Source organism: Chelon labrosus (genome assembly GCF_963514085.1).
Source record: "Chelon labrosus genome assembly, chromosome: 12".
NCBI lineage: Eukaryota > Metazoa > Chordata > Actinopteri > Mugiliformes > Mugilidae > Chelon > Chelon labrosus.
In genome coordinates, this window is record NC_140345.1 from 10,556,029 (window position 1) to 10,570,095 (window position 14,067).

General features: G+C 42.4%; 1 protein-coding gene across 2 annotated transcripts; it reads right to left on the minus strand.

The window, feature by feature from the left end:
• Nucleotides 1-4,264: 4,264 nt before the first annotated feature.
• On the minus strand, nucleotides 4,265-13,164 carry flad1 (flavin adenine dinucleotide synthetase 1; the record flags this gene model as incomplete). 2 transcript variants are annotated; one of them, XM_084557520.1, is made up of 11 exons in its annotated part: nucleotides 4,265-5,123; nucleotides 5,228-5,301; nucleotides 6,657-6,846; nucleotides 6,940-7,038; nucleotides 7,376-7,523; nucleotides 7,860-8,127; nucleotides 8,212-8,325; nucleotides 9,508-9,885; nucleotides 10,408-10,576; nucleotides 11,002-11,090; nucleotides 12,623-13,164. In XM_084557520.1, the coding sequence occupies 10 exons, from the start codon at nucleotides 11,007-11,009 to the stop codon at nucleotides 4,988-4,990; spliced, it is 1,584 nt and encodes a 527-aa protein (XP_084413646.1). In that variant the 3' UTR covers nucleotides 4,265-4,987. The 2 variants fall into 2 exon arrangements, with proteins under 2 accessions (XP_084413646.1, XP_084413645.1); XM_084557519.1 differs by lacking the exons at nucleotides 11,002-11,090; nucleotides 12,623-13,164 and having other exon boundaries at nucleotides 10,408-10,587.
• Between the last annotated feature and the right edge of the window lie 903 nt (nucleotides 13,165-14,067).

Below are 14,067 nucleotides of genomic sequence, written 5' to 3' on the forward strand. Positions count from 1 at the left end.
AAGCAAACACTTACCAGTGCTTACAGATATAGGTGATGTATTTTATGTGAAAGGCGCTACAGGGAAATCAGCTATCCAGTCATTTATTTAACAAGCTAATGAATACATGTCAGATTCTTAAAATGAAGTACACCCTTGGCCTCAGAAGCCGGTTAAAAATAGCTTCTTGTAGGCGTTTTGCATGATTGTGCTTCAGTCTCTGACATTGACTTTCTGAAGTTTTAGCGTTCATTGAAAAAATCCATTCACTTGCAAGATGTTTGAGAGTTTTTCTCTCAAGTGCAGCTTGTTTTAAATAACCCCGAAACTAAAATTGGGGCTTTGCTCAGATCCATAACCGCCCATCTCTTCTTTCTGAGTTAGTCCTTGGTAGATTTGCCAGTGTGCTTAGCATGATTATCCTGCTCACGTGTCCGTCTCCCGTTCAACTTGAACTTTCAAATTATCTTCGGCCACTCTTTGATACGATGCAGAATTCATATTAGAATCGGCGACTGCAAGCTGTGCAGCCTGAGGCAACTCCTGACCATAACATTTCCACCAGCGAGCTTCAGAGATTGTATTGCCTTCTCTTTCTGAAAAACTGACTGCAGCAAACATGTCTACTGTTACTATCGCCACATAGCTCTATGCTTAATTCATCTGTCCTGAGCAGGTTATTCCAAAAGGCTTCGTCTCCGTCTGGATGTTTACTGACAAACTTTTGCTTTAATGCTGCAAATGCTTTCTCTGGAAGGCCTCTCTTGCAGGTCAAAAGTGTGCAATCTCTATCTGATTGTACACAGCTTGGTTTTTGGGTCCTTGAAGACTTCTTTTGGCATCAGAAGGTCTGCTCTTGGAGATGGTTTTCTGGAGAGGCCTGTCCTTGGCAAACTCTTTCAATGGTATGACTTATTTCATACTCTGGCTAGAATCGGGCGACCACAACCTTTTTCTCTAAAGGCCTTAAGGAGCTCCTTAGATCTCAGATTGAGGTCACCACTTACTCCAACAGCACAGGGAATACCTGACCCAAGATGTCACAGGTTCAAACAAGACAGGTCAGGTGTTAAAGTATATCATCACTATCTATAGTCACTGCTACAAACATTTCCGTGAGATGTGTTCTTTTTACATATGACTGTAGACCAGCTTACATGATACCAGTCACATCCATTCATTTGAAAACATATACAAAAGCAACACACTGACACTATGACACAGGTAAACACAGAAAAGCATAATACTGATGGAGGGATTTTTTTTAGAAAGTTTAAAATCCAATTCTAATCTATAAAAACAGGACTCAACTGAAACTGGCCAGGACAGCCCCCACCACATTTAAGTTATGGCTGTTGAGTGCAAATGAGCTCCAGCCGAGTTGAGCTGAGCAGGATTTTTCTCATCAGTTTTCAGCGTGCCGCCTGAAGCTTCACAGGCCCTGGCCCTTTGGATTAAAGCGAGTCTGCCGTATGAAAGGCATTTCTGAATGCATCACATGTGTGTGGATATGAGCAGGGGGTCTTGGTTCTGTGTACCGGACTGGGAGCTGTGACAAACTTAGGATTATGAGACTGGCTTTTATTTGAACACACCAAAACCAGCTACAAATGAGCTAAGTCAGTCACACTTCACGTGGCACCAAGCAAAGCAGCTTCCCGCCTCTTCTTCCCTCCCAGTCCCTCCCTTCCTTTCTTTCTCACTTACTTTCATCCACTTTTAATGTGTGACACTTTGATACTGAACATCCTATTTCCCGTGTTCTGGTCGGTTGGCTTTACATGCAGATGGGCTGGTAATTTGCATAGACTCAAAGGTCCTCCTTCTCTCCTGATGCTTACTGACAACGGAGTGTCTATTCATCCTCTGTGTTAAGCATCCCTCCTAGGACACTGCCTGAATTGCTGTCTCATGGTGCTTCAAGTCTCGTTTTACACTGCAGGAACTGCTGAGGAATTGGATTAAGAATATATTCCTTTAGAGAAAAGCATCACAGTCACCAAGGCATCAGATGGATGGTTCACTCTGATATCAAAGCTCGTCACATATTTTTGAACAAAGTCACCCCAAGTGTGATTTTAAGGCATGCTGAGTCCATATCACACACACTGTTAGCTGTGTGGATTCAGTTATACCTCAGTCCCACCTGGGAGATGTGGAGAGAAACAATGAAGTGAACCCAGAGAGCAGCAGGATTAGCTTCTTATCCTCGCGACACTTTAGTTCTGGTCACAAAAAAATCTGCTTTTGGAGAAGCAATTAAGTTTAAGTACACACAGGAGGGGAAAGAAAAAGCCACTTTTTGATCCACTCTGTCTCATATGGCACAGGAGTTGCTGTATCTGAATTTTATTTGAGGTTTTATTTATAGTTTTATAGATTTCAAACAAAATCCATTTCGATCAGAGGAGTGTAAAAAATAATATATTCATAAATATACCGTTGAGGACCACAAAAAGGACCCCTCATAGTTAATAATCATATCCTCCCACTATCTCGCCCCAGATGCTTTTCTGACTCAAGTCTTCCGCCATAAAATCAAAACATCATTTTAACATTCATAGGCGCGATGGGAGGGGATACTCAGAGTCATAATACGCAGGAAAGGCAGAGGGGAAGAAAGCGGCTTGACGACTGAAGGTAGTGAGTGGATACAGCGAGCGTTGCTCCCTCTTTGGCAAGTGAAGCCAAAACAAACGTGAAGGATGACACAGCTAAGTGAGAATGATGGAGTGACAGCTGAAAGCGGATGAAGAGGAAACTGGAAACAATGGAAGAAAAAGGGACGGCGGTGATCAGTTTTGGAAATATATCATACAAATGTCAAAATGCGTCTTGCAGCCACTGCAGAGACAGAACCCATAGCTTAGTAAAAGTGTCAGGACTTAAATACTGTAGAATAAATAACAGAGAGGTCAGACAGTTAATCTGAGAGACTGTGAAACATATCTTGCACAAATGTGTATTATTTATTTACTTTTTTCATGTTTAATGTTTTTGTGTGAATAACTGATCATTTTATGATTTTCATGTGTCGTTGGTTGAATAAAAATCTAAAATCTTAACACACGTACAGCTGCCAGAGAATCCTAAACATAATAGACTAAAAAACACAACTTTTAGAAACGATAAACTTAATTCCTCAAAGCGGAAACAAGCTAGGACGATGGCGTTTTGCCATGCTCAGTAGGATTCTCTCTCTGGCAGCTTCATTTATTCTTGGAACAAATTTTCAACAAATTTTCAGTTGGTACAGTGAATTGAAACGTAACGTACATCAAGTTTGAGTCCTTTTTACTCAAATGAACATGAGCATGCTATGCTAACATAGCCGTTACAAGATTCCACTGAGCCTGCCAGATCTAATGCCTATGATATCGTTATTATAACCTGTTAATATGTCTGTCTTCCAGCATGTATTTGGTTAAAGACTGTTTGTGGCTCATCAGCTGATCAGTGTTTATCATCCAAGTCATTCAGTTCCTGTCACCATTAGAACAACTGCAGCTTCTGCAAAAAAATAAAAAATATAAAATACGCTTTTGCTTTGAATGCATAATGCCCGCCATAATGTGATTACTTTGAGGTGTGCTTTTGTTTGAGATGCAGCTGGTTAATATAACTTGAATTTTCAGTGTTACAATTACCTCCAAAGGCTGACAACTTGCAACTTGATTATTTATCAGGGTATGCTTCTTATATAATAGAAAAAAACAGCCTGTGTATTACAAGTAGTTATGAGGGAAAATGCAAAAAAAAAAAAGAAAAAAAGAAAAAAAGAAAAAATTAAATATAAATACAAAAGTTGCCCCATCTCTCCTCTACTCAATTTTCACCAGTGATCACGACATAAATAAACTAGAACGTATCAATAAACACAAATTAGAGCCAGAGAAAATCCAGAAATGTTCATATTTTCTACATATATATAACCTGCAAAAAAAAAAAAAAAAAAAAAAAAAAAAAAAGAATAGTTTGCCCTACTCTCAGTCACGTTATAAGGCCATAACATAATTTTCTTCCACACAAATATCAATCCAGACAATGTCCCGGTGTGTTTACCCCAAGACCAAAACACACACCATTACATTTCTGCAGTGATTATGAAGCCTCTGCTCATTGCCTCTTTTATTACTGTTATTATTAATAAATCAAGCAAGCCGTGAAGCCCGGACAGATAAGTTAGGAGGTATGTGGGGGGGGGGGGTAGGGGGGGCGGCAGGGCTGCCTAGAAGTGGTAATTGCTGGTGTAACAGTGTGTGCAGCCCCGCGGTGGCCTCGTAAGCGACCCGCTTTATTAGATCGGCCGGTATCGATCGTCGCTGCGCGGCGTTGACTAATCTCCAGGCGGGGAGAGGGAGAGAGCGGATCGATGAGCCTGGATTCAATCATGTCTGGAAACAGAGAAGGTAATTTATTGTAATCACGGGCGCTAAATGGAAAACGTGAGAACAACGCGCCCGTGAGGTGCACAGGCAGAACTACAGGGAGCAGGGGGGGAGAGGCTGTGCGCTCAGCGAGAGACACATTAATAAGTGTGAGCCTGTTGGGTGACCTTCAGAAGAGGGTCCATGCTGGTGCACGCAGAGTTTCTAAAACCTTTCTCCATTGTTTACTGAGACATTTTTGATGGGAGTGGTGGTCTTTCTGTGTTCTGTTGTTCTTGGATTTAAGACAAATGGATCCATAAATAAAATAAGCCGAGAGCTATAGTGAACGCCTCTCAGGCTACATACGTGAGAGCTCTTAAAATAACATAACAATAGAGGAAAAAGAAGACACAGTCATGTTTTATTCAGCAGCACAGAAAGCCTTTACTTCAGAGTCACATCAGTGAACAAGGGCCGTAACACACTTTCACGCGCGCACACTTTCCCTGCCGTCTCACTCTGATGTCATGACATCTTTAGCAAATGCTCAAAAGAAGACTAAACAATCTTTAAGTTAGGAGTTTAAACTAAACAAACGGTTCCATGAGCAACAGGTGACGCAGTAAAACGGGGGAACGTCAGGCCCGGGAGTTACGCTCCTCTTCTTCATTCTCCAGGAGGTAGGCCGGCTTGTATCGCGTCACGCCCCTCTCGTCCACCACCTGCAGGGCCTTGTTCCGACAGGTGTTGTCCATACTGCTGAGTGAAGTGTACCTGCAGGTTGACCGAGAAATTTAACACCTGCTGCTTTTGTTGCTTATCTCTGAATAAACAAGGGACACATAACAGAAAGGATAGATATAAAAAAGCGTGCTCACCCTTTGTCATAGAGTATACAGTAGGGCAGGTATAACGTCCTCAGGAACGCCCAGATGTCATGATACGTCCAGTCCTGTGGAGAATTGGAAAACACAGTAATAGGTTGTAATAGGTTTGCAACTGAGTCACTTATTTTAATCTAGGATAACTCATCCTCTGGAGTCCGCTTATAGGCACTCATGTGATGAAGGGCTAAATAAATTATCGTGAATTGGGGTCAACTGCTAAATGTACCTGTGCTTCCTTGTGTGTGTGTGTGTGTGTTTCATTAGCAGTACAGCTGTCATAGTACTACTACCACTGACATTTTTAAATACATTTACAAAATAATAACAACAAAAGTAGGTGACATTGTATATCTTTAGAGTAAGAGCAACAACATATAAATTATGCAGGCCTTAATACAGTAAAATGCAATTCAGCACAAAAGCCCTGCAACAACTTTACGCGATGACTTCCAAGTTAAGCATTTGTTTCGAGACTCTTATTCCCATTATGTTGAAGCTGCATTAAATGCACTATATGTGTGCGTATGAGACAAAACATTAGATATGAAATAGTGTAATTAAAATCTTGACAAATGAAGCACTACTGCAGAGCTGCATTTTACCGTGCAGGGGTTGTGATTACGCTATATACATCTGCTTTGGTCGAGATGACAAATTTAAGTGCAGCTTGGGAAGCTTGCCTAGCTAGGACAGTGAAAAACTGTTTTTATTACCAGTAAACAAAAAGCTGTTTCTCCTGCAGCAATGAATATACACTGGACTGGACGACAATTTTCAAACGTCTGTTACTAGAGTTTAACTTTCTTTTTTTTTTTTGGTATTTCCCTTTTATTTTGACAGGTGAAATCTAAAGACTGGAAATAAAGACAAAGAGGGAAAGAGATAAAAAGAAAACACTCCTTAGAAGAAGAATCAGTTATTCTGATGTTTAGTGTTTTTGTTTTTTTATCCACTTTAAAGCCTGGAGACACCAAACCAATGACACACAACTACCAACAAAGAGGACCAACTGTGACATCTCCTCACATCGCCTGTGTCTGCACCAAAAATCTGCACTTGAACACACCGCAAAGACTACAACCAACAGCTGGCACATATGTTGTGCATCTGTATGAAAGAAAATAGCTCTTCACACCAGATAGTGGCAGCAGTCTTGCTCAGTATTCAAATGATGAAACCAGAGGCTCAGATATTAACTGATCATCGGCTTACAGTTTAGATTAGATGAAGATGGAAAATGGGGCTTTATTTCCGTTCATCCCTTCCACTTCTCTTGTGGCTGGCTAAGCTGATCAGCCAATCAGAATGACCTAGCTGACCGCATCTGTCCGTCGATTCAACACGGCACCAACTGAAAAGCCGACGACACTAGTCCTATCTATCGCGATACAACTTTGTATAATCTTTGTGTGACTCTCACTAGTAATGGGTTGACTCTCATGTAGTCCGGCCAGCCAGGATCAGTGGGACACATGGGCGTCAGTGTGTGCGAGTAGGGGTCACTCCTCCTGGTCCCCATCAGGACGGCTTTCAGCTCCGGCCTCTTCTCCTTCACCTCGTTCAGGGCCTGTCGAATGCTGCCCTCCACAGTGATCAGCTCCAAGTCATATCTTTGGGAGACACGAAGGAGATCAACTGAACTGTGTTTACTAAAAGGAAACATTTATTTCCCAGAGAGTGTCGGGTGGACTGGTGGAGATCACCTTTTTATTGTGTCATGGAGGAATTGTTCCATTTCTGGGAATGGAGAGCCAATACGAATATACAGAGATTTCACCTTTTCTTTTGCATCTGGATACCGCCTGAGGATGAGAGAAATGAGACATTAAAAAGGAATTAAAAAAAAAAAAAAACACGGCATTGAAAAAGATCAAATAAATGTTCATCCTTCTTGTCATAATCTCCTACAATCTATCCAGTACAGGTCAGAAAAAAGCCCAAATAGTAGTCAGTATTTACAACTGATTTTCTTTTTCGACTTACTTACTGCTGAGATACAGTGTGCCAAAACCCAGTGTGCTGAAATGGTAGCCTCCCGTTTTTGATTTAACGTTCCCTTTTCCCTCAGGTCATTTATTTTTTTTTTGGTCCCGTTTAAACGATTCAAAATGTTCTCACTGTCTTTTCCCCTCCTGTTACCGTTTCAGTGCAGCATAGTAGAGATGGAGCAGCGCCGTGCAGTCCTTGCCTCCGTTGAAGCCGACACAGACTTCTTCTGTCGAATACTGATCGAGAGCAGCTTCTATTGTTTTAAGAGAAGACATAACTTTCTCGCCCAGCGCTGTGCCTGCGGGAGGAAAAGACAAATGACTGTGAATTTACTTGTTAGGAATCATATAAATGATGCCTCATTATGGTGACTGAATTCAGAGTAAAGATATCAGCTTTTCATATTAGTGATTGATGATTCACTCTTTTCTCTACCGAGTCTCATATAAGTTATATATATTTTTTTTTACAATCCACTATGCTTTCACAGCTATAATTACTTTAATATTTTTGATTCCTTTGTCGGTCCCAGTCCCTGTGTAAAGTGCAAGGGGACTTTATATTAGGATTAGCAATCATTCACTACTCCCTGCACCCTCTCTCTCTCTCTCTCTCTCTCTCTCTCTCTACTCACCACTGTTGGCCAATGTGTACACTTCAGTAGAGGCGATGGACACTGGGTCTTTGAGTAAGGGCACCACAGTACCCTTGGGCAGCCCATCAACCAGCTGCGCTTCGGCTTTCTCCACCTCCTCCTGGCTGTCCGAGTCCAGAACCAGCCTGACTTTGTGATAGTTGGTCAAACTTTCAGGGTAGGAGCCGAGAGACACCCTTCGGCCCCATTCAGCCTGAAGTTTAGTCAACACGTGCGCAATGTCCGTTTCGTCGGCGTCCACAAACACCTAACGAAGCAATCTTTGGTTAGTTTATTTGAAACGGAGTATTCGGGTGGGATTGTCACGGATATGTGGGGTTAATTTCGTTACCTCACGAGTGTGAAAAGTGGTCCCTGATCCAGCAAAGAGGTTCTCCAGCCCGGTAAAGGCCCTCTCCATGAAAGTTGGGCTCCCAGGAAAGATATATACATTGCGCACACTGACCTGGGAGAAGAAGGTGGACGCATCATACGGTAAGAACAAATATGGGTCACATGCATGTGATGCTCAATATGTCTGTAAACTAGTCTAGAAGAAGAAGAAGAAGAAGAAGAAGAAGTATTGAATTATCGATCCCTCATGGGGCTAATTCTTTCTCTGCATTTGACCCATGCATTCGTTCACACAGTAGTGTGTACGCTCAGAGCAGTGGCCGCCACTTGGGTAGCGTCAGGGGAGCAATTTGGAGGTTAGGTGCTTCCTCAAGGCACTAAACGGTGGGGATGCGAACCTTCAGTCTCAAACTGCTTCTCTAACCACGACCCCACAGCTCCCTGCTACATGTACGTTGATAGTAACAGTTATTTGTTGACTAACTTTAAAAAACATTTTGTGAAATTATTGGGGTGGTTGATGGACAGAAGAGTAACGGTGATGTAGTCATGCACATCATCTGAGTGCTGTTGAGTAGAAACTGTGTACAACAAAATGGCTTTGACTGATCGATCGACTATTCAGTTGCATGCAGTTTTTTTTTTTTCTCTGCATCAGTTAAAAAGCGCCCTATAACAAAATCCCAATGGTGTGTGTCCAGACTCATAAGGACCGAGTATGTGCAAGTGCCATTCATTTAATGACGGATGTTAGTTCTGAATAGGATATGCGTATAAATGCGTATATGCATCTCTGGCTGAGACTAACACAGCACGTAAGCACCAGACGCATCAACCGTACTGTGTACTACAAGAAGAAGTAAAGAGAAAACGTCGATGTGCGGTGATTTCAGCAAACTGCAATTTGACTGTGTGAATTCTTTTCACTCCTAGTGTCTCTGAGTGTTCAATATAATTATTTTGCCCATTGTGAGCAGTTGTTTTTCACTGCCACAGTGTCTGGTTAGCTGTCAAAATTGCCAAGTGTCTCCAATAATAACCCCACGACAAGATCGAACCGACAGCTTATTATGTCATTTGAGTGACCATCACCCTGAAATTACTGTTTACCCTAAAAAGAGCACTTAAGGCAATACACAGAAGACTGCATCAGATAGTTGGGAAGTTCCTTTTGAGTCATTCAGTGGATGGAATTCACAGATTCTTTTTAGCTTGGGTATCATTTGATGCCATTTAGTATTCTATAACTATGTCAAAGAAGTAAGCTAGTCACCTCTGTGTAAAGTTGACTCACCAGTGGATAGAGGAACCGTTTCCCGGTCTGAGGATCAGTTCCATAGTTGAGTTTGGCTGAGCGAGGCACCATTGCCATCTTCATAGCAGCGCTGTCTTTGTCCACCACCCCAAAGAATTTTTTAATCACCTGTGTGAGCTCTGGGTGGGGATAAACCTCTTCTTGGAACGCCATGGCAACGCTCTCAAAGGTGATGTCATCGTGAGTGGGGCCTATGCCCCCCGAGGTGATGAGGTGTGTGTACTGAGGAGAAAGGAGGGCCACCTCCTTAGCAATGACCTCCTGTATATCTGGTATGACTGTTATGCGCTGCACAGACACTCCGAGCCTCCTAAGTGCTCGTGTCAGAAAGCTGCTGTTGGTGTCCACTGTGTGACCCTGAAAGAGAAGCCCAGTTAGTTTCAGTCCAGTGTCACCACCCTCGCTTGGATAACACATTCAAGGACTTCAAAAAATATAAATATAAAAATTTAAGCTCCTGCTTGATGAAACTCAAGGACACAAAATGAGCGTCTTTTGAGGGCGAGACGTGACATTGGACACAAAATCAAAGACTTCATGTTTAAATCATGATCATGTCAAGTCAAGAAATAATGGTGAACTTGTCATTTTAAAACCATGCACTGCTGCCACATCAAATAACCATCACAGGGTTTTCCTGGGGTTATGAACTGTGGATGCGAGACTGGATGGAGGTCTGAAGAGTGTCCAGGCATACTGATGAGGATGTATATGTTAATCAAATCAAATGCGTTCAAGCCCATACATTTATGAGAAACAAGAAACCCTGGCTTATTTTGACTTTCCCCGTTCCACAAACTCCCAAGGATTCTCAGTGGGGTGCTGTCAGTCACACAGAGCTTAAATACAAGGCACAGACATCTGTCAACTCCAAATCACCTTGAGTATCTCATCTCCAATGATGAGGATGGCTGCAGTGGGAGCAACCCCGTTGGCTGCAGAGGATGGACTGGAGAGCTGGTGGTTTGTGGACATGGTTGCTTTGCAGAGTTGAGCCGTCAGTCTCCTCACACGCTCCACTGCTCTACTCAGCTTGGGAAAAGAAAACCTGGGAGCCATAGAAGAAAAAAAATAATTCAACATTACTTATTGAACATTTGCTCTTTGTGCATATCTTGTAGCTGCATACATGTGTGAAAGGGGACAGGAGAAGTAAAGACCACCTTGTGACAATAATGTTCTGCTGGGAGACATTTAGATTTAGCATTTGTGTGGATGTTACTTAGACATGTACCACGCACCTAGACCAGACCAGACACCCCCACTCTATAGCAACAACAATCCTTGATGCCAGTAGCCATCCCCAGCAGAATGCAGGCTCCCCTCAACCCATAGGACCCAAAGGCCTCCACTAACAACATGAGCCAGAACTGTTTTGGAGGCACAAGGGAGACCTACACAATATCAGGAAGGTGGTCATAATATTATGCCTGATCAGTGTATGTTCCTACAGGGACAAGAAATTAGTCTTACTTCAACATGAATCCATACACAGGGTATCCCAAATGTTTGAGTACAGCTCAGACCCTCTTCTCCATCATAATTCACCAACCAGGGAGTATCTGGTGAGCAGAAGAGACAAAAGTTTCAGGTTGAGATGTTAAGAAACAAGTCTTTTCCTTCCCAATAAAGAATTCTGCATTTCGACTAATACAGAGTACTGATTCAATACACATTTAAAATTATATGTATTTATTATCCTAATCTGTGTGGCTGTATTAATATTTCTAAGCCTTGACAGCTGATCACCTGTGCATCATTTAGTGAATATGAAATGTGTTCCATCACTTTCTCATATCGTCAGGGGACAGCAATTTAAGAAATTCCCAAAATGATACACGTAGCCACAAAATCAGATTTTCCACAGCCAACAGGGCTTCATGATCGCAAACAATGCATTCAGCAATGTTCTTGATTATATTTGTCGCTTTAGGATGTCTTTGTGGAATCTTTTCTGTGTCGTTAATGTTACATATCATTTCATGAGTCTGTAAATCATTCAGTTGGGGAATATACAGTGATATACACCAGTCAGGCTACCAAAACAGTTGTGACTCATCAGAGAATGGACATGGCTCTTCTGAAGGTGTCCTGTGGTGTCTGGTAACTGAATGTTTTTAGTGGAGGCATTTGGGTCCTATGGGTTTGAGGGGAGTGGCCTCTGTGGATCATCCCACAGATACTTGATCAGTTTGGGATCTAGTGAATTTGGAGGCCAGGTCAACACCTTGTGTTGTTCTCCATGTTTTTTGAGTTGTTCCTAAACTGTTTTTGTGTGTGCGTCTGTGTCAGGCTGCATCCTGCTGGGGATGGCTGCTGCCTGAGACCCTTCACAGACAACCTCCAGGCAAATTACCGACAAAACAGCCAGCAGGACAACAGAGGAAACAAATAATCTGGGACAGACTGAGTGCATTTGTACCAGCTGCCATGTAACTGCATGTGATTTACAAGCTTTTGAAGGAGATAAGTGGATACTTTAATTCAAGGTTAAAGCACACTGTGCTCCAGGAAGAATCACTAATGCTAAAACAGGCTGCCAAACATGAAGACAAAATGTCTGGTTTAGGAGCAACAGTGAAAAAATGTCAGAGGAGCTGGTGGAAAGTGGGTAAATTAAAGGAGCAAAGGTCACAAGGGCAGGTGCCAGCAGAGTTAAATATTGAAGAGGTAAAGTCCATCACAGTGTGGGACTTTAATCTACACCCCATAACGATACTTCCACGATGCTGTATGCTAATTATGTTAATTTTTTTTTGGATTGCGTAGATAATTGTAGACAGTTGCACCTGTCTGCCCATTGTAATTTGTGCTACAGTGTAAGTTTGATAACGGGGCAAAAATCGATACCTTCATAACACACAGAGGCAATATATTAATGTGTAACAAATGTTAGCTTTCTCATTTAACTCTCCTTTCTGGGTTACTGAAACAACAGTGAGGGGCACTGGCAACATTCATGAAGAACACTTACGTAGCCCGTTATTGTCAATACTTTCGATCTGTCTAGACTGTCACATAATGAGGAGAAACGCACTATGTACTCTAGTCACAATCTGATAACAAAACTCATCAAAAACCAAGAGAAACTTACTACCGAGCCGCTTGTGTCCTCGTTACGTATCCTGGCGTTCGTTCACTTACGACACGTGGTTAACCGTCCAATCACAGACGAGGCAGTGTTTCCTCAAGATGTGCGGCAGCCAATCGCGTTTACCGATGTGAGGCTTCACGGTCGGAGACTTTATGGATGCGGAAGTAACCGGAAAACTGCCATGTTTTGTCCGAATCAGTGCAGCTAGTGGTAATCAATTCGTGTTGCTTAGTAAATACGATAAATATTGTCTAAACGTATCCACAGTTCATGCATCTGCGTGGTCTCTCTTTGCTACATTGCTAGTCAGAAACATGCTCGGGAGCTAGCAGCTGCCAAAGCGCTTCTTCCTCTTCTTCTTCTGCTTTTTCTGCTGCTGCTGCTGCTGCGGCTTCTTCTTCTTCTTCTTCTTCTTCTTCCCGGATTAAGAATAGCTGCTGTAACTCGTGAGCCCCTGCTGGCTGGAAGAGCTAAATACACCCAAGTACATACAGTACACAGCACAGTCCATGGTGCAACACTGTCTCCTCTAAACTGTAATATTACTTTCTTGGCCTGCGGGTGGAGTATGTTGACATGACAACAACAGTAGTCTGGCATTGCTCTGCAAATGTATTAAATATTTACCTAATATCTGTCGGTTTTGATTGATTTATAATGCATTATTGATTGAAGGTATCTGTTAGAAATGAGACGCATCGATTTAACACTCCACAGCGTTTAACGATTGACCAATCAAGTGTTAAGATAGTATTTCCACTTTGAGAAGAGCTGTTTTGCATATTTTATTTTTATTCCGAAGTATGGGTTTGTAGATGAAGGTAGGCTATAGAAAACCCATTCAGGGAGAAAGAAAGTTTGTAGTGATATTATATCATATACCGTGGTAAAAACGAATTTTGAGATATTATATTATTATATAAGGGAGAATTCAAATTAAAGTTTAAAATGCAAATGACATCTTAGTAAATATATGTGCCCATTGCATTTTTATTTAGGGAGGATACTAAAAGGCTTCGGGGAGATGATGAAATCGGTGTGATGAAAATACAGAAGATGTTTTGTGGATGAGTAAACTTAACTGAGTTGCGGTCAAAACCAGAACTTCCAGAGAAGACAGCTGCTCGCTGTTCGCTGGTAAAAGTTTTACGGTAAAGAAAACGTGAAACTGCACAACGTTTGGCATGCGATCAGGGATTTTTACATTTGCGCAATCAGCACTGAAGGGTCCAGGTGCAAAATAGGGCCGCACGCACACACACACACACACACACACACACACACACACACACACACAAACACGCTCGCATACACGCGCGCACACACGCGTACACACGCGCGCGCGTTATGCGCACACAGGATCCGCTGCCAGATGACGTTGCCATTTGTTCGCGGAAGTGGCTTCTGTCGTGACCGTGGAGTGGGAGGCAGGGGGAGGAGGAAGG